Source organism: Hevea brasiliensis, chromosome 2 (assembly GCF_030052815.1).
Source record: "Hevea brasiliensis isolate MT/VB/25A 57/8 chromosome 2, ASM3005281v1, whole genome shotgun sequence".
Lineage (NCBI taxonomy): Eukaryota > Viridiplantae > Streptophyta > Magnoliopsida > Malpighiales > Euphorbiaceae > Hevea > Hevea brasiliensis.
In genome coordinates, this window is record NC_079494.1 from 111,262,907 (window position 1) to 111,287,534 (window position 24,628).

A 24,628-nucleotide genomic window follows, 5' to 3' on the forward strand; every position below is an offset into this window, starting at 1 on the left:
TTTCTGAATCATGTGAATGTTAAAAATTTGTAACTCACAAGTTTCTATAGGAAGAAAAGAACTCTCCGCACTTGCAAGAAAAGCCATAAATCAATACCAAATTAAACATTCAAACATAAAGTTGTATCAACATTATTTGATGTCTATGTTCTGCAATCCCATTAGCTGCATTGCCATAAATATCACACATAACTGCATTGAGATAAAGTGCATTCCTAGTTTCCCATACATAAACGCATCTCTTTCTCATTTATTTATGGAATTGCCCAAAAACTAAACAGAAGACACAGTCACTTGTGCAAGATTTATCACACGGACACTCAGTTTGCTGATTTTGGATTCAGCCTGCCAGTATCTTCCTTTGGGCAGATGAACAACCTTCGGACCATACGCTGGAATTCCCTGCATGTACAATGTGACCAAATTAATGCACACCTAAGCCATTAGAGATTTAACATCAGAACATGTTTTACTTTTCGAACTTTTCTACTCAACTGCCATGGATAATCTCCTATCAGCATCATGTCCTCTTCATGATCAGTGTATGTTACCTGCCACCCACTACTCCCATCAATTAAGCTTCCCTTGAAGTCAAACATCTGATCAAGTTCACAAATAAGATCTTCATATCCATCAAATCGAGTCAGGTCAACTGATCTTCCAGCAGCTCCATATTTGAGCACCTGACAATTCTCTCAAATTTAGAATCTGAATATGACTGGGCTCCCAGCCATGTAATATATTTAGCTAGGTTATGTCCATGAAACCACACCCCCCCCCCCCCCCCCCCTCCCCCCACAAAAGTCACAAACCACATAAAAAAGAGTAGATTACCTTTGTGCAATACTGATTGGCGGCAGAACAACAATTCTTGCATTGATTTTCTGACTTACTGCCAGATGTACTCTTGGATGGTTTTGAAACACTAGACTGAGACATTGGGGGAATAGAATAAAGACTTTCATGGTCACTATACGTGGCAACTTGTGGTGAAGGGAGCTCCTGTGGACTTTTAACTAAATCGACTCCGAAAAGCATGTACCTGCCACCACCGCTTGGTTGTGGTGCATGTGGAACTTCATTTGCCTCCTTCAGTTCTGAAGTTCTCAAGTCTTGAGGCGCAGAATTGTAAGATTTGACTCTCACGACTGACAAGTCTCTGCTTCTTGTGGTGTTTTCAGGGACTCCATAAGAGCTGAGGAGAGGGCAACAGCAATTAGGAAGACCCAACCTTACTACGTTTCCACCAGGAAATAATACAGTACCACTAGGACTCGGATAAAATGGGCCATGCACTGAAAAATGCAGCTGATTCCCTAATCCCACTGGTTTGTTGTTTGAATTGAGATTCTGAGGAATCAAACGTGATATTAGTGGCGGTTCGAGTGCGCCCAATTCATCAACACCCGTGTCCCTCTTTTCTTGACCTTGAAAGACCTCCGAGGGATTTTGGGCTGCATACTCAACTGGACTGTGCAATAAGCCTGGCACAAAAAGGTTTTTTGACTAGCAAAACACAAATAGCTTAAACAAACATGAGCTAAACTTCAAATTTTCTATAAATTAGAAGGGAGAAACCTTCAAGAAAGAATGAGGAACAAGAAAAATGATAAAATAGGAAGTAATTACCATCCTTGACCATGCTAGGAAACACAGATGCATCCATTAATCGTGACCTCTTTGATGGGGGTTGAAGATAAATGCGCTTTCTTTTTACAGGTTCTATTGGCTCAATGTTCCATGGAGAAACTCTTTCTGGACGTGCAAATCCATCCGATGTAGGATCCCATTTCACCTGAAAGAGATCACATATTTAAATAAATCTAACAGAACCTATCCAAGAGGCCAGAAAGCATTTTCAGCAGCATAAAGAGAGATTTTCACCTTAAGACTTCTCCATTCTGAATTGGGCCATCGAATGTGATCAAAATCTTCATTGCCAACAATAGTGCCTTCAAATCTCTCAATCCTTTGGATAGAACGACTACATTTGGTTAACAGAAGCTAAAAGCAAAAGTAATGATTCAAATAATCAACTTACATGCCATAACTACATATTTTCGTCCTTGCAGTTACTCTTAAAAGCATGCACATATCACAATAATATTGGAATTTTTCCTATATATGCTGTAGTACAAATTACAATACTATGCCATTCAACAATTGGCACATGCAGGAACTCAAAAAATAAACTGAATTGTGAAAAGAGCTAAATGTTTCACGCGGCTATGCACCTCTGTTCTGGACATTCTTCACCTTCAAACAGCATTCTGAACCTTGTTCCAACAGAATAATCAATTTCAGCTGACTTAATGTATTGATCAAAAGGAACAATAAATTCAGTAGGACTTGTCCTGCAGATGGCACATAACAGTTCATGCTTAGAACTTAGTAATATAAGGCTACCCATTATACCAGATTTATAACCCTTTTGTAAACATTTTCAACATTTTTGCTTACATGACTATTAGCTTACCAAGGACGGTAGTAGACAGTAAACATGGTTCCAGTGTTAATGGCATGAAAGGCAGTGGCTAAGATGCCATGTTGCATGCTATGTGCAGAGATGACAGTCGTTGATACATTGTTCTGTAGTTTCAGAGCACGACGGACACCAATAAGAAATTCCGCATTTTCTCCTCTGGAAAAAAAAAAAAAAAACTGTTATTCCTCTGACAGGTAGAGATATTTATAAAACTGAAGATGGTAAACAGTAAAATGTTCTTCTTAAACTCAACTTTGAATATGGATCATCACTTGATAGTCACCTAACAATTTGGATGGTGCAAATCACTAAAGGTGATGTTTAGCAGACACAGATTCATTAAATATCATTCATGCATAACTAAAAAAAAAAAAAAAAAAAAAAAAAACACATCATTAATGCCTGGATAACTTCGCAAACTTCACCTAGTAAAATATGGAGTCCTTGGTATACAAACATGCATGCATGCTAGAGAGAGAGAGAGAGAGACCTAAGGAAGATAAATGCATCCCCAGCAACAAGTTTTTTTGAAGTTACAAATGAGCTCCATCCAGTTGTAAGCAAATGCCTCTTCGGCTGACCTACATTTTTGTTTAACAAGACAAGCAATTTGATTCAGAAGGTCAATATACAAAAGTCTTGTCTAGAATTATGATACTTCGAACTTATGAACTATTATTGATGAAAGAAACTTTGTGCAAGTGGATGAAAAATGTCCATTCATGCACTCTTTTGGAAGAAAACAAAGTAGAACCAAATGATGTGTGTCAAATGTCAAAAAAAGAGAAAAAGCAATGAAAATGCAAGTATTTTTTAGTGTACTAAACACTGGAGTTAAGGAAAAGGTACCCCGATAAACATGACGAAAGAACCATTCTGAACCATGCAAGTCCTTCACAAGTAGCCTCTGCTCTGGTGTATCTTGAGACATATCCTGCAACAATAACTATAACATATAAAATTGTTCCTCATTCAGATCTCTTGCAACATGCTTTAGAAAGTACAATTTATTCCACAAGAAAAATAGTTCCCAACAGGAACCCCCAATGGAAATTCTTGCACAATGCCAAGATGCTATACAATCCATTCTTAATGTTCTAGATGACTTGAATGATAGAAGGGTTCAACAGGTTTGTTGCCAAACCCAATGAGATCATATAGTCAATGCTTAAAAGAAGAAAAGAAACCTAACTCAAGAAAGTGGCAATATATAGGTCTTATCAACTAAATCACAAGAAGATTACCAACCAAGGGTGGAAGGCACTCCTCAGCATGTCGCTTTAGAACTGAGAATCCACCATGCGTGCTTGTGTCTGATGATGTGAGTTTCTTGCTAAAGGATAGTGCGTAAGTTTTGCGAGGCAAAGGCTGTGAATTTCCTTCATCCTTTGAGCTAAGCCCATCTTGCTGCAAGGAACCAATGCAGTAGACATGAATTGACACTATAAAAGAAAATGAATAATTATCCAAATACCAAAGGCAATGAGATCTTAATATAAACAGTAAAACCTTGGTTGGAACATTTTACATTTATACACAAAAATATAGTAGATTCAATCAGCATCTTAGTAACTAACCCTTGGCTCTGGAAGCAAAGTTATTTGGGCAAACACCTCATCTGTTGCAGCTTCAGCCTAAAAATCCATAACAAATATTGATGTAATAAAACTAAATAACTTAATACCCAGAAGTCAGAAACCAAGAAACCATCTGCGTGCCTTAAATCAAACACATTGTTGAAAGTGAATAAACATACAATGAGCAAAAGAATATGGCAGACCTTTAGTTGCACATAGACAACCTTGCAGATTATCATGGAAGGTAAATTGTAGATAGGCATTTCCATTGTACCATCTTGGTTCATGTACGCCTCAACCTAATAGATAACAGAACACCAAAATTTAATCTACTAAAATAGCACAACCTAGAAAGATAATAATTAGTTTACAAAGTTATGTCAGTTTAGGCTAACATCATATAAGCAGTCCCTTAAGTGTGCAAAAATTTAGTAGAACAATAAGTGATATGATCAATTCAATTGCTTTTATATGTAATCCATATGATATTATGATTTAGCTAATAGAATTCAATTGAATTTAATTTCCCTGAATAAATTAAAAGTGAGTTCAGTGTATGCAGCTTTCCATATTATTTCTTTTGTTTAAAGCCTAAATTAATTAAAATCCCAAGAAATCCAACATCTTTCAGCTAGATTTGCATTTCTAGTGCAACTCCTGTTTCAAAAACAAAATTAATAGGATTTCACTCAATATGAGATTCCAAAACATGAGAATCTTAGTTGCAGAAGTCAAAGAGCTGCACCAGAATTGAAATCATCCTAATTTCGCAAACAAATGAGTTAAGCCCAGTGATAAAAATTTGTCTTTAAAATTCACATATGATTATGAAACTGACTTAAGGTGGCGACTCATTGATTCTTGTCCTTGTATTGAAATCTCGTCGTTGTACAAAAGCAGGCTGGACTAAGCTTCTATTTCAATGGGATGAACAAGACTATGAGTCGACACAAAACCAGAAGAAAAAGGATGTAACAGAGCAAAATAGGAGAACAGAACCTGTTCCATGTGACCTTGAGGGAAGTAGACAACCTTCTCTCCAGCGCGAGGTACATAAACAAGGGGACCGGCACATGAATGCCACAGTTCAGTGTATAGGTCATCTTTATTACCTAAGAATGAGACATAAAGGGCAAAGATTAATTAATTAAAAAAAAATAAACAAGAGGAAACTATCCCATTAAAAAAGAAAACAATGCAAAGAAATTAAAAATAGATCATTATCTAAAATTGGGGTGAAAACAAGGGAAAAGCTAAAAGAAATACATTGGGAACTACGAATTTTATCTTCAACAGAAGCTCCAAGCAGAAGTAAAAAAAAATGTTGCATAGAGAAGGAAAAATCCTAAACCCCAAACTGGGTGCGACAGAAAAAGTGTTGGCAGAAAATTTTGAAGAAATTCAAAACATAAAATGGCCAGAAAATGCACAGACACCACCCCAGTATTTCTCTAGTCGATGAAGAAAAACCATCCAATAACATAATAAAATCCAAACCCCCTCAAATTTCCGACTACAGTAAAAACGAGGTTTTAAAAATAATAGCATGTAAGAAAATAAAAAAAGTAAGATTATTATATTCCTTTCATCGGGGGAAAAATGTATCATCAAAGCGAAGGTGAGAGGATAGAGAAGAGGGGGAAAAAGAAAGAAGAAGAAAGCGAAACATCACCATGGTGGTTGTTAGGAGGCAAGCCATCGTCGATACAATTTCTGGTCTCAACACCAACGTCTTTGGTCGACCCCTTAACTTCACAAACAACATTACCCTTAGCCATCTCTCTATCTCTCTGCTTTTTGTCTATGGAGATAGGAATGTAGGAGGAGGCAAACAAAACACAAGGAAACGGAGAATACAGTGTATAGCCGATAGAAGAAGACACAAAGAAGACAAAAAGAAGGCAGTGAGAGTCCTTGACAATCAGGTGTCTTGAATCCACCTAAAGAACGTGCAATGTGGCGCAACCTAAATTTTCACCCACTTCCTCCGCCACTCCCTATAACAAACTTTACCAACTAAATAATAATGAAAATGTAACGTTTAATTATTATCTGTTCCTTTCTTTGCTTTCCTTTTTGAAGTGCCCTGGGGGGAAGAGATGAGAGATGGGTGGTTTTTGTTCAGCTGCAGCAAGTATTGAAGTGCCCTGGGGGTAGGGACGGTGTTTTTACACCTGTAGAGCGTGCTCTCAGAATCTACGTGTATGTGTGTGCGTTTGTGGGAGGGAGAGGAGGGAAGGAGAGGGTGGTTTGTGCATCCTTTTTGACACAGCAGTAGTACTATTTCATCATCTCTGGGCAGGTGTTAAAGCCATGAGTCAGTGTACTGTCTTTATTGGGTTGGCGATATTAGCAAACTTTGGTCACCGATGCCTTCTATGTGGCTCTTTTTGCCTGCATTCACCGTCACCTTCCTTTCTTTTTCCTTATTCTCTCTCTCTCTTCTGGCTTTCTCCGTCCACATTTTCTCCTTTTCTTGCCTGTATTTCCATTTTTTTGTCCGCAAACACCAACTCCCTCTTATTTTTTTCATTCTCCATTTGTTCTTTCATGTGTGATGTGTGCGCTCTTGCTCCCAGCAGCTGCCGATTATGGGAACGGATAGTCTACACATAAAAATTATTTAATTTAATATTTAAATATTCATTCCAAATTATCTAATTAAAATTTACTTCAATTTATTCATATTTATTATCAGCACTAAAACATTATTTAAACTTATTTAATTTAATTATTCACACATATTTAATTGAAATTTTTTATAAGCGAATTGATAAATTATTAATATATTTAATAAAAAAATTTTATATATATTTATTATTAAAATAATAAAAAAATATAAAATAAAATTTATGATAAAATTTTAAAAATTAAATAAAAATAATATAATAAAATATTTAATTAACTTATAAACATAAAATTTATAAATATTAAAATGATAATTTAATTCCTTAGTTAATTTTTTTAACTTATAAATTTAATTTTTAAATTTAAAAAATATTATAAATAAATAAATAAATTTTTAAAATTTATAAATTAATTTTATCAATTTTTAACCATTCCCATTCACATGATCCTATTATTCCATTGCAATTAGGGGTGTGCAAATGGTCAGTTCGGTTCCAAACTGAACCAAACCGACAAAACCGAAAATTGAAAATTAAAATTTTTAAAAACCGAACCGATTGATAAGAGAAAATCGAACCGAATCGAATCGATAAATATCGGTTCGGTTCGATTTTAAATCAATCAAACCGAAATTTATAAAATTTCATATTTTAACATTAAATCTAAATAATAAAAACATAAAAACAAAAAAAATTAGAAATCAAAACTCAAAAATCTTAAGGTTCGGTTCGGTTTTCTTTGATTTTGATTCGGTTCGATTCGATTCGATTCAATTTGATTCGATTTTTTTTATTTCCTATATATATTAATAATTTCAGTTCGGTTCGATTTTTTTGATTTTTTATGAAAATAACCAAACCGAATCGATTAACTGAAATTATCAAAATTATAAATCAAATCGAACCGATTAAATTTTAAAATCAAACCGATTGAACCGAATTAATCGATTCGATTCGATTTTTCAATTTAAACCTCTCCCCTAATTGCAATTCTAATTTTAACGTCATGGTTTAATCAATTGTAGTAAAATAAATCAAAATAAACAATTAGTGGTCTCTATTTTTTATTTTAATGGCAAGGAAAGTCTTTTTATAAAAAAAGTGATACAACAATAGTAGCATATACCACATTTCTATCAATAAACTTTTATATTTTACATATAAAAGTTTTCACCCACCGAATAAAAATCCTCTTGTACCGCATGAATGGTGCGACCGTAGATAATAAATGAGGGCCTTCTTTCTTTATATATTTTTTATAAATTAATAAATTATATTTTTTATTATTTTAATAATTTATTCGAACAACGTAAAAAATTAATTTTCTTTCACTTTATTTCTCTCATTTAATCTCTCCACATTTCCTTATACAATTAATGATTAAAGAAAAGGGTTCTGCTATTTGTTTAATTTGAACAGAACACTCCAGAAGGACGAGTTGTCCGCCTACAACCCCTGTATGAAGACTGAAGAGCAAGCGTCACTGTTATTGTCTTCTCTCTCATTGAGATAAGATCATAGCCCAAGTAAATTGTTCATAGCTGGCATGTCTTAACCATAATACAGTTCGAAAATTACTATTTGCTTATCTTGTTGGTTTTGGTTTCCGCCCTCCGGGAAAGACCCAAAATCAAAGGTTTGTGAATTCAGCCGTTTCAGATCTCAATCTATCGGCTAGGGCTAGTTGAGAGCGACTGGTTGTGCTTGTCCGTGGACAGACAGACAGACTGACAGACATGCATCTGAGTTTAAAACAAAACTTTGATGCCATTTTTTATTTTATTTTTTTTTTTTTAGTGATCAACGATAAAGATGGCCGAGTGCGAGCGGCAATAATGGGCAAAGAGTGGAAATCAGATCGCATAGTAAAAAGAGAAACTGCCTGGAGCAATTACAGCGGCGAAAGCGACGTGTCTTTCAAAACTAGCTGGGGCCTGGGCAGGGGCTGGAGCGGAGCTAAAGAAGGGGGCTATTCAAAAAAAAAAAAAATCTAAAATTTCCTTTTGAGATTAAAGAAGTTTTCATATAAATATATAATAATTTCTAATTTTGAGATTAATATTATTATAATAAATCTGTTAAAATAAATAAATAAATTTTATTATAATTACATTTGTTATCTGAATTATAGTTACATTTCAATAATTAAATATAATATATCTTTATTAAAGTTAAGATTAAACTATTTTACTTATGTAAATTATTAAACTTCATTTATTTACTGTAATTTTTCTTTAAAATATTTTTCTTAATTTTTGACACTTTAGATTACATAAATTTATTATAAATATTGATTTAATAATTTTCATATTATTTTTTAAATAACATTTAATAATACTGCTCGGTTTCCCCAAAGTATATATCCTAACTTTCTAATAATGAATTTTAGTATGATAATGTTAAAATCGTATTAAAATTATAGTATTTTAAATTTAAATTTTAATAAAAGTTAATAGGGTCAGATATAATTAAAAAATTAATAATTAGATGTTCGAAAAATTTTATTATATAAAATTTAAAAATTAATAAAATTTTATATTATATTTTTAAATTAAAAAATTATAATATTATATTTAAATAAATTTAAAAATAATTATCAAAATTTATCCTGAAAATATATTACTGCCGGAAGCAACTGAGCGTCCGGGCAATTAAATGTAGCCCATTTTTTTTTATTATAAAAGTCAGTTTCATTAAAATAACAAATTGACAAAAAATTTAATTGAAACATATTTAAATGGGTGTTTTGTAAGGGCCTAGTAAGAGCAATTATTATTTTTATAATTTTTAATTTTTATTAATATTATTTAAATTTTTTATTTTATTAATATTTATATTATTTTAAGATTAAATTCTAACATTGAAAGGTATCAGTTAATAATGATCATTTTTTAAAATTAAAATTTATAAGAATAATATTTAATTTTTAATTTTTTTAATTTTTTATTAAATACATTATTAACATACTAAGTATCTACGTAGCTTGAAGAATAAAACAAACCGAAAATTCATACTAAGTATCTACGCAGCTTAAAGAATAAAATAAACCTAAAATTATGACTAGTGCGTCACATAAAATAAGCTACAGCAGTACAATGGAGTCGGATCAGAGGTCTGCTCGTTGACCCTCTCCTATCTCGTCTTCAATTTCGTTTTTAGGTAGTTTTTAGTTGTTTTTCTCCTAGTTTTCTTAGTTTTCTCTCAGTCTCTAATGATGGAATTTCAATTCCCCTTCGTCGGTAGGGGTTTTGTTTTGGGTGTGTGTTCAGTAGAGTTGCTTGCATGTTGTAATAGGCCTCCCCACATGTTGGTTGGAAGCTTTAGAAACTCATTGGCCGGCAGTTTAAGGGGTGGTACTGAGACGGCTGACCTTTCCTTTAGGCAAATATGAAAAACTCGTTTGCCGTACCTTATTTTCAGTTCATTCATCATAGGTCCAAGTTCTTGTCTTTTATGGCTTTTTTACTGCAAACTTCTTTCCAATTTCCTTTAGCTTTGAAGGTTTTAGTTGGAAGATTTTGGTAGAATGGTGCTTAAGCGCTCTATATGCTGATTATGTTGTTTTCCTTTTGCTTGTTGATATGGATTTGCCATCTCTTATGGCGGGTAACTGTTGAAGAGCTGTTGCTGTAGAGGTGGTGCTTGCTGCCATGGAAAGTGGGTTCAGATTAACCCGAATATTCCCTAGGGTTTCTTTCTTTTAGGGCCTGGGTTTGAAATGTATGTTATAATAAAGTTGTATGGGTTGGACCATTGTAATCTTAATTTCAGCCAGTTAAATTTCTGTTTATATAATAATAATAATAATAAACTGACCTGAGATAGAACAAAATCCTTACTGAAACTAATAAAAATTCATATAAAACTAAGATACAAAAGAAAGATAGGACAAAGGAAAGAGAATGGGGATGAATAAGAGGAAGGTTGCCCGCCAGTAAATAAAGGAAAAACGATATGAGAATAGAAGATAAGAGAACAACCCTTTTAAAACTACTTTTGCGTTGGGAGAGTTTTTAGAAAGAGAAAGTAAAGAGAAAAGGCGAGTTCGTAAAAATTAATCCATTATAATGTCTCCAAATTTCAACCCATATAATATATATCATCCAAATATGATTATAATTTATGTTTTGTTAAATTTAATCGTTATCATTCACATTTTATATGAATTTGTTAATTTTGTATGTTATTTAAAATTCACTAAAAGAAATATAAAGGGTGGGATATCCAAACCTAAATAGAATTTAATTCATTCAATCATAGTAATTAATATATAAATGAGTTTGTTAGATTATAAAATTATAATAATATATCCATTAATTTGTGAGTTAAATATTAGATTTATAAATAAGTTAAATTTACGAGTTTGTAAATTTAATATAAAATTTTATTTTTTAAAAACTATGTTAATTTTAATTTGTTAATTACATTATTTATAAATTTTGATTTTTATCATATATTTCATAATATTATTTTTTTTATTATAAACAATTTTATTTATGTAATATTCTTATTTGTTACCCTATATATTTAACCTTAATTCAATTGGGTTAAATTGCCTATAAGTTTCAGTTTATTCGTAGCCAACATTTAACTTCGCCCAACAACAAAAGCATGGAGCCAAAAAATCCTATTTATTTAGCCCGTCCACTGCAAGTATCTTAGGAGCCGAAACCTGCAGTTAGCAGTAGAGGGTAGAGATTAGGGAAGCAGGGCCCGGGGATAAGGAAACTGCGAAAAAACTGGAGCAGCTCAACTCTAACTGTTCAACTCTTCCATTTCTTCCGCTAGTTGCTGCAGTATGGCTATAGCTGTCCCTACCTGCTGCTTCTGTGTGCTAATTCCGCTTCAAGGCTTCTTTCGGACGCGATCTCGTCACGTCGCATCGATCAATTGGCTCCGTCACTTCTAACGCTACCAGTCACAAACGACGCCCGTAGAAGCGAGGTTCCTTGTCGTCCATTGATATATGGCCAACAGAGATGTACACCCTACTCGCTCTCTTTGTTTATTCTTATTTCAAATTACTTCTGTTATCCGATTATTTTGCTTCTTTGGTACATTTAGAAAAAAAGTGACTGATGGCCGATGACGACTGATTTTATCGTTAGGTGTTTGGTTAAATTATTATATAATTTATTTTATTATTAAAATAAATATAAAATTATAAATTTATTATATTATATTATTTATTTTATTATTAAATGAAATATATAATTATTAATTTAATATATTATATTATTTATTTTATTATTGAAATAAGAAAATAATTAAATTCTTTAAAAAAAATAATTAGATAACTTAAAAAATGTAGTTATAAAATAATAAAGTAATTATTATTATTAGTGAAGAAAAAATTTTATAATTAAATTTATATTTTTAGATAAAAAAAACATAATTTTTCATAAGAAATAAGTATTTTATATTTTATATTATTAAAAAAATATTTTAACAAAGTTGTAACGTGCTAATTAATATGTTAAAATTGTAAATAAAGAAGATAAAAGCAATCAGTATTAATAATATTGATTTTCGAGTTACTTAAAAAAGAATAATATAGTCTAAATAAAATATAAAACTAAATCAGTTCTCAGCTGATGAGAAACAGTTCTAAAAATAGAATTGATACAAACTGCAGTAACTAAATCAGTTCTCAGCTGATGAGAAACAGTTCTAAAAATAGAATTGATGCAAACTGTAGTTGATGGATATCATATCAGTTGTCCATCAGCTATTGGCTTTATATTTTTTAAGTTTACCAAATACTCTAATTCGCCTGTTTAGATGTCTATCAACTATTTAACTGCACCGAAAGGTGAACCAAACACCCCCTTAATAATTAATTAACTGTAATTTTATAAGGTGTTTTTATCTATGTTTAGGCTGAACCCGAGAATCTTAAGGAGACAGTTTTTATAAATGCGGTTGTCAAGGTAAAACTAGCACATAATTTTGAGTTAAATTTCTCTTATTGATAAAATGGAGTTGGGCAAATCATGCCTTCCTTGGGGGGTTTTTGCATGTCTACTTTCCAGCATTTGCTTAGTGTTTTTACTGGTTTAGATGACAGCATGTACTCTTACATGCTGACATTCTGTAAATATTTAGCTTCTGTTTAGGTGTTATTGATTTTTTTTTTTAATTCTCATCTATTTTATATCGATTTACCAAATATAGATAGGTGAGTAGCTGGATAGGGGACTATTGAGTTAAATTTTCTATAAAAGAGTAGGAAGTTTGAAAATTAAAATGTAATTATTAGGGATTAAAGAGGATAATAGCCATTTATTTTGTATTTATTTTCATTTATGTAATTTTAAGGTTGTAATAGCTCAAGTATTATGATGTCTCCTCTTGCCACACTTCATTGTGTCCCTAATGCTTTTCAAGGTAGAGTGACTACTGAACTCCGTTGAGCGACAGGTGAGACTAGCTACTAGCAAGGAGAGTCTCTGTCCCTCTACTCCTTGTAGGTTTCCCCTACCAACGAGTGATGTAAGGACTATCACTCTTATTATGTTGATTATACTATGTGAATGAAAAAAGTAGTTTGTTCATCATATATCCATGCCTCATTATCTATTGTGCCTATTATGCTTGTGAAGCTTGCTTATATCTGATGCTTGTGATGTTATTTCCAATTGGTTTGCCAAGCCCATGCTAATATACTCATCTTGATGATCAGATTATTGTGAGATTCTCTCGGCTAACTTGTGTTGAAAGAGTTTAAGACAGGTGTTGCACAGTCCCAGATGAGTTCTTATATTAAGCTTGTGACTTTTGATATAAGAGCAATCACTGATACTTGAAGGTTTGAAAGAAATCAATTGTGCATGTATTGACACCCTAGAGAAAAGGGTCAAAGTGATTTTGCTCGAGTCTATGAATGTCACAATGATTATTACGCCAAGCGCTCCAAAAGGAGTAGGCAGGGTGATTTATTTCTACATTGGATGAGAAAGAGGAGGCTTTGTGCCATATAAATGGGGTGCTACACACTCCTTAGTTGCATCTTTTCGGAGAGAGGGTAATGACCTCAAGTAGGGTGTTGCTCATTCTTTTAGTTGCATCTTTTGAAAAGAGGATAATGACGTTGTGACACTCTTGAGGGGTTGATAGTAGAGCTTGAGTCAATTCACCTCATTCTTGAACAATGAGGTAGGTGCATCGAGGTATTGGAAGAGAAAATTGAGTATCTTTTGGCTCTGATAGCCAAGTTGCCTCGGGCAAGGGTGAGCCAATAGAGCTTAAGGCTACCCAAAATCTAATGTTTACAAGAAATATTTTTTGGCTATGAAAGCCAAGTTATTTGAGGGCAAAGATGAGTCAGTAAAACTTGAGGTCACCCAAAATCTCATGCTTACAGGAAATATCTTTTGGCTGTGATAGCTAAGTTATCTGAGGGCAAGGGTGAGCCAATAGAACTTGAGGCTACCCAAAATCTCATGCTTATAGGAAATAAGAGTAAGCCAATAGAGCTTAAGGCCAACCAATATCTCTTTTTTGCAGGAAATACCACGTTGGAGAACCTTAAGAACAAAATGCTAGAGTTTGAGGTAGTGGCATTTCGTATGGAAAACATTGAGGTAAGCTTAAAATCTATTACCACTTCTCTCAATTCTCTTGTAGGGACTGTGGATGATATTAAGAATGATGTCGAGGAGACTGTGGGATCGATTCAATGTGAACTTACTGGTGAGAGCTGCCAGAAATCCTAATATGAGAGCCTACGAGGACGACAAGGCTAAAATTTATGAGCCAAAGGCTTTTGATGGTAATCGCGATGCGTGAAAAGTAAACAACTTTCTTTTTTTTATAGGAAATTGTATTTCAATGCTACTAAAAATGATTTTGATGAAGGCAGGTTAAAAATAGTACTAATGTATTTGGCTAAATGATGCCGAATTGTGGTGGTGTACTAAAATGGAAGAAATAATATCAGAACAATGTTCAATTATTAGTTGGGATAACTTTAAAAAGTAACTGAAGCACAAATTTATCCTGAGCAAGTGGCTTACAAATCACGATGCAAGCTGAAGGAATTACAACGGGTTCAATCGAGAGTGTGTAAAGAACTTTTTGGCACTAATGCTAGAAATCAAGTATATATCAAAAGCAGACAGACTATTCACTTTTTTGAAAGGTTTGGAGCCTTGGTCAAAGAAGGAGTTGATGAGACAAAACGTGAAAGAACTTAATGTAGCCTTGACCACGGCAAAAAGTGTAGATGATTATTCTAACAATGCTCCCAAAAGAAAGTTTAATTTCACACCATGTCTAGACAATTGCCCTACCAATGGAGTAAGGCTTTGAGTGGGGGAATAGACCGAAGTAACTCTGCTTTCGAAGGAATGAGTAGAGACAGGCCAATTAATTTAGGGAGAGAACAGAACAAGGCAAAACCATGGAATAACCAATACCAAGAGTCAAACAAAGTAGCATTGGTTGAGCCTAGAACATTAAAGTATTTTCTCCATGATAAGCCGCATTATGTTGTAGAATGTCCTCACAAGGGTGCCTTAAATGTCTCAAAAGCCATTTGAGAGGAAGAGAAGAGTCTCAAGGAAGGAAGATAGTGCTCCGTCAATGCAAGAGCTCTTGTTGACATAAGAGTCACCAATAACTTCATGGCGAATACAATGGCATTACTATTCAAGTCAGATATACAGGAGGATACGGGAAAGATAAAATGTTGTTATCTCCAAAGCATTAAACATTGTGGGAGTGGCTCGTGAAAGTATCTTGCCAAATAGGACCTTGAAAGGATTGTATTCTCTTGATGAGGGATAAACCTTGCATAGTTCCTATAAGTTTTAGCCCCATATATAAAAAGAAATTGATATGGGCTCTCCAATTCAAGAAAGGTGTTAAGCTTAGGGAACCAACGTGTGTGGAGGATGAATCCAAAACCACAAGTGTGACACAGTACAATATTTTCTAATATCTTGTGTGCCTTTTGAGCTAATAAACGTTCTGACTATCTTTTGTAATTTGATAAACAAGGTATTTCATGATTATCTCAACAAGTTTGTGGTGGTCTACTTTGATGATAGCGTGGTGTACAGTTCTACCTTGAAAGAACACAAGAAACATCTCTGTTTTGTTTTTGAAAGCTTGAAGGAGAACAAGCTCTTTTGGAAGAGTGAGAAAGGCATTTTTGTCCAACCCCAAATCAAGTTCTTAGGCTATGTGATTGAACAAGGCAAAATTCCCAAAGTGTGCCACTTCATAAAGGAGTGGAAGTAAGATGCAAAGATTGCAAGAACCAATTGGAGAAAGCGTCCAGACACATGAAGAATTAGGCAGATGAGAACTGAAGACCACAATAGTTTGAAGTTGAAGATCTAGTGATGGTGAAGCTATTAACAAACCAATTCTGATTCCTTTGCAACCGAAACAAGAGACTAATTTGCAACTACAAAGGGCCAATACCAGTTGTTTTTAGAGTTGGCCAAGTTACTTACAAAGTGAAGTCACCAGAATGGGTGAAGATTCACCTAGTTTTCCACATGGGCAGACTAAAGCCATATCATCCACATAGGACAAACGCTAGCCGCAGCAAAATTTCTAAACCAACCTTCATTTGCACACCAACAGTCAACCAAGGAGTAAAGAGATCCTAGCAGAGTGAATTGTTGAAAACCACCAAAAGTCAATCGTACAAGGAGTACTTCACCAAAATGGGAGAATGAAGCAAACCTCCAACCACGTGTAGAAGATTGGTGAACTATATTGGAATGCAAGACTCAAATATCTCAAATGATATCTTCATGAGAGGGAATAAATACGCACTGTACTTTTTTTTCCTTTACTAAGGTTTATTCCCACTAGGTTTTTTCTGGTAAAGGTTTTTAATGAGACAGTATTTCATTGTGTATTCCATAACCACTTGCACAAAAGATTAAAGAGGTTACAAGCTCAGTCTATGAGGATGTCAATTGTTTAAGTGGGGGAGAATGTCAAGGGGTAGAAAATTTGGGTAGTAAAATGTAATTTTTAGAGAATAAAGAGGATAATAGCCATTTATTTTGTATTTATTTCTATTTATGTAATTTTAAAGATGTGATGACTCAAATACAATGATGTTTCTTCCTGTCATATCCCATTGTATCCCTAATGCTCTTTATAGCGGAGTGATTAGTTGAACTTCATTGAGCAACAGGTGAGACTAGCCATTAGCATAGTGAGTATCTGTCCCTCTACTCCTCATAGGTTTACCTCCTACCTACAAGTGATATAAGGATTATCACTCTTATTGTGTCGATTATGCTATGTAAATGAAAGAAGTAGCCCACTCATCATATATTCCTGCCTCATTATTTATTGTGCCTATTATGCTTATGAAGTTTGCTTATATTTGATGTTTGTGATATTATTTCTAATTGACTTGTCAAGTCCTTGCTAATATAATAATTTTGATGAACAGATTATCGTGAAATTCTCTCGGCTAACTTGTCTTAAAAAAGTTCAAGTCAAGTGCTGTATAATTTTAGATGAGTTATTGTACTGGGCCAATGACACCTTGGGGGTTTTTTGCATGTCTACTTTCCAACATTTGCTTAGTGTTTTCGCTAGTTTATATGCCAGCATGTCTGGTGTCTTCTTTGCACAAGTCATGTGCTCTTGGATGTTGACATTCTGTAAATATTTAGCTTCTGTTTAGGTATTATTGATGATTTTTCTTTTTTTAAATCTTTTCTGGTTTATATCGTTTTACCAAATCTAGGTTGGTAACGCTAATTTTCTGTTTGTAGATGCTCCATAGGTAAAGCTTTCATCCTTTAGTCTCGTCCAAAGTACTGTGCATTGCACTGAGGATGATTGAAAGATATTGTTCTCAGCTACTTGCAGTAAAAATTCTCACCATGACTGATGTTGATATGTGTGTATGTGGTGAAATAATGTGTGCTTGCCTCTTTTTCTTCAGTATTTAGAAGAGTCCATTCTGTTACTTTTGGATGAACTTGCTCTTTGCTAGAGTAAAAATCTGGATTATTTGATTTGCCTAGGTGTACTGCACCCATACTGCACCTGATTATTCCCTTGGTAAAAACAAAGGCAATACACAAGCACTGGTAGGTGAGTTTTATTATTCAATTATTTTTAATTTTACCTTTGAAGTCTTCCACAAACTAGTTTATTTTATCTTTTTCTTATTTTTGGGTGTTTCAAAAGAAATCATTGAGTTGCTATTGGCTCTTTAAAGTTTTCATGTTTGATTGCCATTACCACATGATTTTTTTTTTTAATTTTATTGACTATGTTCTATTAAACTGATTATTCATTTGCTTTTAAATTTTTTGTGCAGTGCTTTTATGAATGGAAATGGAAAACTTTTAACAAATGCACATTGTGTTGAATATGACACGTGAGTAATCTACTTTACCAGAACTTTTATGAATATAATCAACATAATTTGTCAATGCTTCTCAATTTTATATCATAAACAAGTAGTTCTATCTGCCTATGCCTAATGTTTAGTTGGAGTGACATTTTCTTGCCTGTTCTATAGAGCCCCAATTTAGTCATGGCCTTATGTCAGTTATCTGTGTTTTTTGATCAATCTTTACCTAAATATCATATTACAAATTGATCAAAAAACACAGATAACTGACATAAAAGCACACAAAAATTCTCAAAATTCTTGTGCTTTTGTACACAAAAATTTAGTGTAAACAAAGGAAATGGACTAATGTATGTTCAAAAAAATATTATAAATGGTAACAACAATCAAGTTAGTTGACTATGACCAAGGGGTAGTGACATTTTTAAAAACCTTTCTGCATTGATTTGCATATTTATAAATTACAAATAGCCAAACTCAACGTTGGTAAGTTGCATTTAGCTATGAGATTGATTCTTATTATTATATATAACTAAAACAAACAACCCTTTTACTGTTCTTAATCTTTTTCATTTTTAATCCTTTTATTTTTGTTTTGAAAAAATTTAATAGTCCCAAAATTATAACATTTTAAAGAGCAGTATATATATATTCAAATTATTTCCCTTTTCAAATTTTGATTTCAATTTTAATTGTTTTTAAATTATTTAATTATTATGATTATTAAAAATAATTTTATTTATAATAAAGTGAATTACATTTTATTTTACCTATTTTGATTCTTTATTTTCAATATCTTAATTTTTAAAATTTTTTTATTGTTAAAAGTAAAAACTTTCTTTTCAATTTTTCAATGATATATTTTGAAATCTTTTGAAATGTTAACTTATTATTATTTTTTTTTCTTTTTTTAATTAGTTGAATCTTTTAAACCAAAATAAATGAGTCTCCTTCAAGTCATTGGATATTTTATTTATTAATTGTTTTCAAATTTTATTAATTTATTTTAATTTTTAAAGCACATAAATTCAAATTAATTTTTCTTTTTCTTTTTTTGTTATTATCATTTTCATTTTTTTATTATTTTATTTCATTATTAAATTTACATTAATTATTATTATCGATGATTTTATTTTATGATATAATGACTTTCACATTATAAATTAATATTATATAAATAAAATATCAGAATTTGATATTATGTTGTTAATCTATTATACTTATATTACTTACACCACCTTTTTCTTTTTATAAATTATTATTTTAAAACATTAATATAATTATTATTATGTAAAAAATATTAAAAAAATAATATCTACAAAATTTTTCATAATATTTATTTAGAGTTGTTAAGTATATTAAATATAGGATTGAGTGTTTAATTCAAATCGAACCAAATTGAATCAAATCATTAAAATTGAATTAATCGAATTATTATATTTTAGAAATCAAATCAAACTGAAATGAATAAAAAATAAATTAAAGCAAATCGTTCTATTTTGATTTGTTTTAACTCAAATTGATCAATTTTTGAATTTTGATTGAGTTTTTAATTTACATACATTTTTAAATTATTTAGTCTAATTTTAATCTTTATTTAAATATAATAACCCTTAACTAATGAAATTAAGCAATTTATATATATATATTACAAAAATAGACAATAGTTTTACTGTTCCTTAAAAGTACACTTTTATCCCTTTTTGTATAACTAAAGCAGCTGACAATTTTATTATTCTTACCATTTTGCCCTTCCTTTACTTTGATTGAATGATCAAGTGATGACATCTCCTAGACACTGCAGTCACAGCGACATGTAATTTTCTTTTCTTATTCAGCTCCTTTAAATAGTTTTCAAGCATATAATGACAGGTTTACCCTTCTCAATCTACGGAATATAACCCATCAATGAGGATAATCTTGACCTTTTATTTATTATTATTATTAAAAGAGCAATTAAAAAAGTAAAATTATCTTTTTTTCCTTTAACCTAAAATAAACTTGCTCTCTTATTCACTTTTTCATTTAGCAAGATTTCTACTCGGTTACGTGCCTATTGTATTTTCATACCAAAAAACAAAATCTTCCATTTATTAGCTTAAAAAAATAAAATATAATTTTAAAAAATATATAATCTATTTGTTTAATACATTTATTATATTTTTATCAATTATCTATAAAAAAAAATAAAGCTTTTTTATTGACCTTATTTTAATTTATTTAAATGTATAATTTTTGTTTTACTAATTTAATAAAAAATTTTATTTTATATTATTTATAAATTATCATTTTTTCTAAGCATCATTATAATTTGAAGTCAATTAATATGTTCAATTTAAGCTATTTTATAAGACATGTAGATTATCGAGCACTAATAAAAAGTGTTGACTCATTTTAAAATGATTTTATTTTATGATAAGATGAATTTACTCTATATTAACATTAGATTAATGAAATATCAAAGTTTCATCTCATTACAAGGAAAGTATAATAATAAATTATTAATCTATTTTAATAATATACTTATATTGTAAATACTATTTTAAAATAGAGCGATTTTGATTATCATCATTATTGTTATCTAAAAATAACTCAACTCAACTCAACTAAACTTTTATCCCAAAAATTTGGGGTCGGCTATATGGATTCGCTTTTCCACTCTGAACGATTTTGGGTTAAATCCTCAGAAATGTGTAATGCTTCTAAGTCATGCTATACTACTCTCCTCCAAGTCAATTTAGGTCTACCCCTTTTTTTCTTTCTATCCTCTAGCCTAATGTGCTCTACTTGTCTAACTGGAGCCTCCGTATGTCTACGCTTCACATGACCAAACCACCTCAATCTCCCTTCTCTCAACTTATCTTCAATTGGCACCACTCCTACCTTTTCTCTAATACTTTCATTACGGACTTTATCTAGTCTAGTATGACCACTCATCCACCTTAACATTCTCATCTCTGCAACTCTTATCTTAGATGCATACGACTCTTTTAGTGCCCAACACTCACTACAATCTAGCATAGCCGTCGTATGGTCATGCGGTAAAAATTTTCCTTTTAATTTATTGGGAATTTTACGATCACATTTAACTAGCGTGGCACGTCTTCTCTCCAAGCATCCGGCTTTAATCATATGACTAAAATCCTCCTCACATCCCCATCTACTTGAAGGATGAGCCTAGATATTTAAAGTGATTACTTTGGGACGGTGCCACTCCATTCAAACTAACTCCTTCCCTATCACCGCTTTGGCCTTCACTGAACTTGCAATGCATGTATTCTGTCTTCGTTCTACTTAACTTAAAACCCTTTGACTCTAGAGTACTTCTCCAAAGTTCTAGCTTCCTATTGACTCCTTCTCGTGTCTCATCTATCAGAACAATATCATCCGCAAACATCATGCACCAAGGAATACTCTCTTGTATATGTTTCGTCAGTTCATCTAAAACTAATGTAAAAAGGTAAGGGCTTATGGCTGATCCTTGGTGTAATCCAATTGAAATCGGAAAATCTCTTGTGTCCCCTCTCACTGTGCGCACAATAGTAGTGCTCCTTCATACATATCTTTCAATACTTGTATATACCTAATAGATACCCTCTTTTGTTCTAACGTATTCCATAAGACCTCTCTTGGAACACTATCATAAGCCTTCTCCAAATCAATAAAAACCATGTGTAGATCTTTCTTCCCATCTCTATATTTCTCCATCAAGCTTCTAATGAGAAATATCGCTTCCATAGTTGAATGACTGGGCATGAAACCAAATTGATTGAGAGAGATAGAAGTATCATGACGTAGTCGATGCTCCACAACTCTCTCCCACAACTTCATAGTATGGCTCATGAGTTTAATTCCCCTATAGTTTGAGCAACTCTTATTTTTAAAAATAGGTACTAAAATACTCTTCCTCCATTCATCAGGCATTTTCTTTGAGTTTAGAATCTTATTAAATAATTTAGTTAACCATGCCACTCCCATATCTCCCAAATACTTCCACACTTCAATTGGTATTTCATCGGGTCCACAGGCTTTACCTACTTTCATTCTCTTAAGTGCTTCCTTTACTTCTAAAGATCTAATCCTTCTAGTATAATTTACATTCTTTTCTATTGTTCTATAATCTATATTCACGCTATTTCCATTTTGACTATTATTAAAGAGATCATTAAAATAATTTCTCCATCTTTCTTTAATGTCCTCATCTTTCACCAACACTTTTCCTTCTTTATCCTTAATGCACCTAACTTGATTGAGATCTTGACATTTCCTTTCTCTACTCCTTGCTAATCTATAAATATCTTTCTCCCCTTCTTTAGTTCCAAGTTTCTTATATAACTTTTCAAAGGCCTGTGCTCTTGCTTGGCTAACTGCCTTTTTTGCCTCTTTCTTTGCTATCTTGTACTGTTCATATGCCTCATAAATATCACATTTATGTAATTTCTTATACAATTACCTTTTTTTATTCACTGACTTTTTTACTTCATCATTCCACCACAATCTATCTTTTGAGGGTGGTACATGTCCTTTAGACTCCCAAGTACTTTTCTAGCTACTTCTCTAATCTTTGATGCCATCTGTATCCACATATCATTGGCCTCCATATCTAGCTTCCATACTTGAACTCAAGAAGCTCATTTTTGAACTTCACTTGCTTTACTCCTTTGAACTCCCACCACTTTGTTCGAGCTACACTATTTCTTCTGACCTTACTTGAATTGTTCCTAAACTTGACATCCAAGACCACCAACCTATGTTGACTTGTTAAAGCCTCTCCTGGAATGACCTTGCAATCCTTGCATAGAGCTCTATTTGTCTTCCTGGTTAAGAGGAAGTCGATTTGGCTTCTATGTTGCCCACTTTTGAAAGTCACTAAATGTGACTCTCTTTTTATAAAGTAGGTATTTGCTAGTATTAGGTCGTATGCCATAGCAAAATCCAGGATGCTTTTTCCTTCCTCATTTCATTGCCAAAACCAAAACCTCCATGAACATTCTCATAACCTTGCCTATCACTTCCTACATGTCCATTCAAATCTCCACCAATGAAAACATTCTCTTCATTCGGTATGCTTTGCATTAAATCATCCATATCTTCCCAAAACCTTTGTTTACTCTCACTGTCTAGTCCTATTTGTGGGGCATAAGCACTAACTATATTTATTGTTTCTCCGTCTAGTACTAGCTTTACTAGTATAATTCTATCTCCTACTCTTTTCACAGCTACTACTGCGTCTTTCAATGTCCTGTCTATGATTATATCCATTCCGTTCTTGTTTCTCTCCTTTCCGGTAAATCACAGTTTGTACCATGAATTACCCACTTTCTTACTTTTCTCTCCTACCCATTTAGTCTCCTGAATGCAAGTAATATTCACACTTCTCCTTTCCAAGGTATCCACAAGCTCCATTAATTTTCCTGTAAGTGATCCAACATTCCAAATACCAACCCTGATCCTCCTCCTATCCTGCTCCTTCCTAATTGGTCTCCTTCTATGATATCTTCTATTATTTTCTATGTCTATCTTGTGTTCTGTTCCACTATTTGTTCTATTATCTGTCTTATGGACTAACTTCTTTACCCACACCCGTCCATGATGTGGGAACCCTTGCTCACTTAACACCACACCCGGCGCCAAAGATGGCGCTGCCGCTTTCGTGAACGCCCTACACCCTTGCATATTTATCACTACACCCGGCTCATGTAGCGCCGTTAGTAGAGGACGCCCCAACGTTTATATCATTTGAATCCATATCATAGGGTGTGACGAAATTTTTACGCTGGTTGTCACCTACCGCAACCCTCCTCCTTTATCCGGGCTTGGGACCGGCTAAGCTATTGTTATCTAAAAATATTAAAAATAATATCTATTGATTTCTTATAATATATATTTATAGATTAATTTATTAAAGTATACAAGTAACAAATAATTAAGTTAGTTATACTCTTAAATTTTGATGTAATTAAAATCTATTTAATTTATTTTTTAATGATTAAAAAATATTTTAAAGCAATGCGCATATACATTGATCTTATATATTAAATCTATTATTATGAGAAAAATGTTAATTTTTTTTAGATATGTTAATTAATTTTATTTTTTAATTATTATTATTATTATTATTTTATAATTAGCCTCGATAATTAAATTTCTTTTATTATTAAATTATATTTCAATGTATTATAATAAGTAAATAATAAATATTATATTGTTTTAAACAAATATTATACTATTAGCATTAGTGGATGAGTTGATGTTAACCAAAACTATATATATGTAACTAATATGCAATATAATTTTATTAGTAGATAATAATTTTATTTATAAAATGTAAATATAATATTTCATATTATTATAAAATAAAATTGAAAATATTTTTTAATTTATTAATTATATTCTCATAATACGATAAAATTAGCAGCATTGCGGCATTTAAGCTTGTATGCTGTAATTCTGTCTCTCAGCATTTGTCTTTGAGCTCCTGAACATTCTTGGATTTTTTCATTTGTGTTTTGCATTTCACCCAGAAAATCTAATAGGAAGATTTGAATTTACTGTTAATTAATGAATGCCTAAGCAAGCTGCTATGTTTAAGATGTTT

At 32.3% G+C, this 24,628-nt stretch overlaps 1 protein-coding gene across 1 annotated transcript; it reads right to left on the bottom strand.

Moving 5' to 3' along the window:
* Nucleotides 1–71: 71 nt before the first annotated feature.
* On the bottom strand, nucleotides 72–6,613 carry LOC110665593 (auxin response factor 4). The gene is made up of 14 exons (XM_021825791.2): nucleotides 5,735–6,613; nucleotides 5,062–5,174; nucleotides 4,266–4,361; nucleotides 4,063–4,119; nucleotides 3,734–3,892; nucleotides 3,335–3,419; nucleotides 2,976–3,066; nucleotides 2,477–2,641; nucleotides 2,235–2,354; nucleotides 1,885–1,969; nucleotides 1,630–1,795; nucleotides 835–1,484; nucleotides 496–683; nucleotides 72–402 (listed from the first exon to the last, which is right to left on the bottom strand). The coding sequence occupies exons 1-14, from the start codon at nucleotides 5,838–5,840 to the stop codon at nucleotides 321–323; spliced, it is 2,163 nt and encodes a 720-aa protein (XP_021681483.2). The 5' UTR covers nucleotides 5,841–6,613; the 3' UTR covers nucleotides 72–320.
* Nucleotides 6,614–24,628: the final 18,015 nt, after the last annotated feature.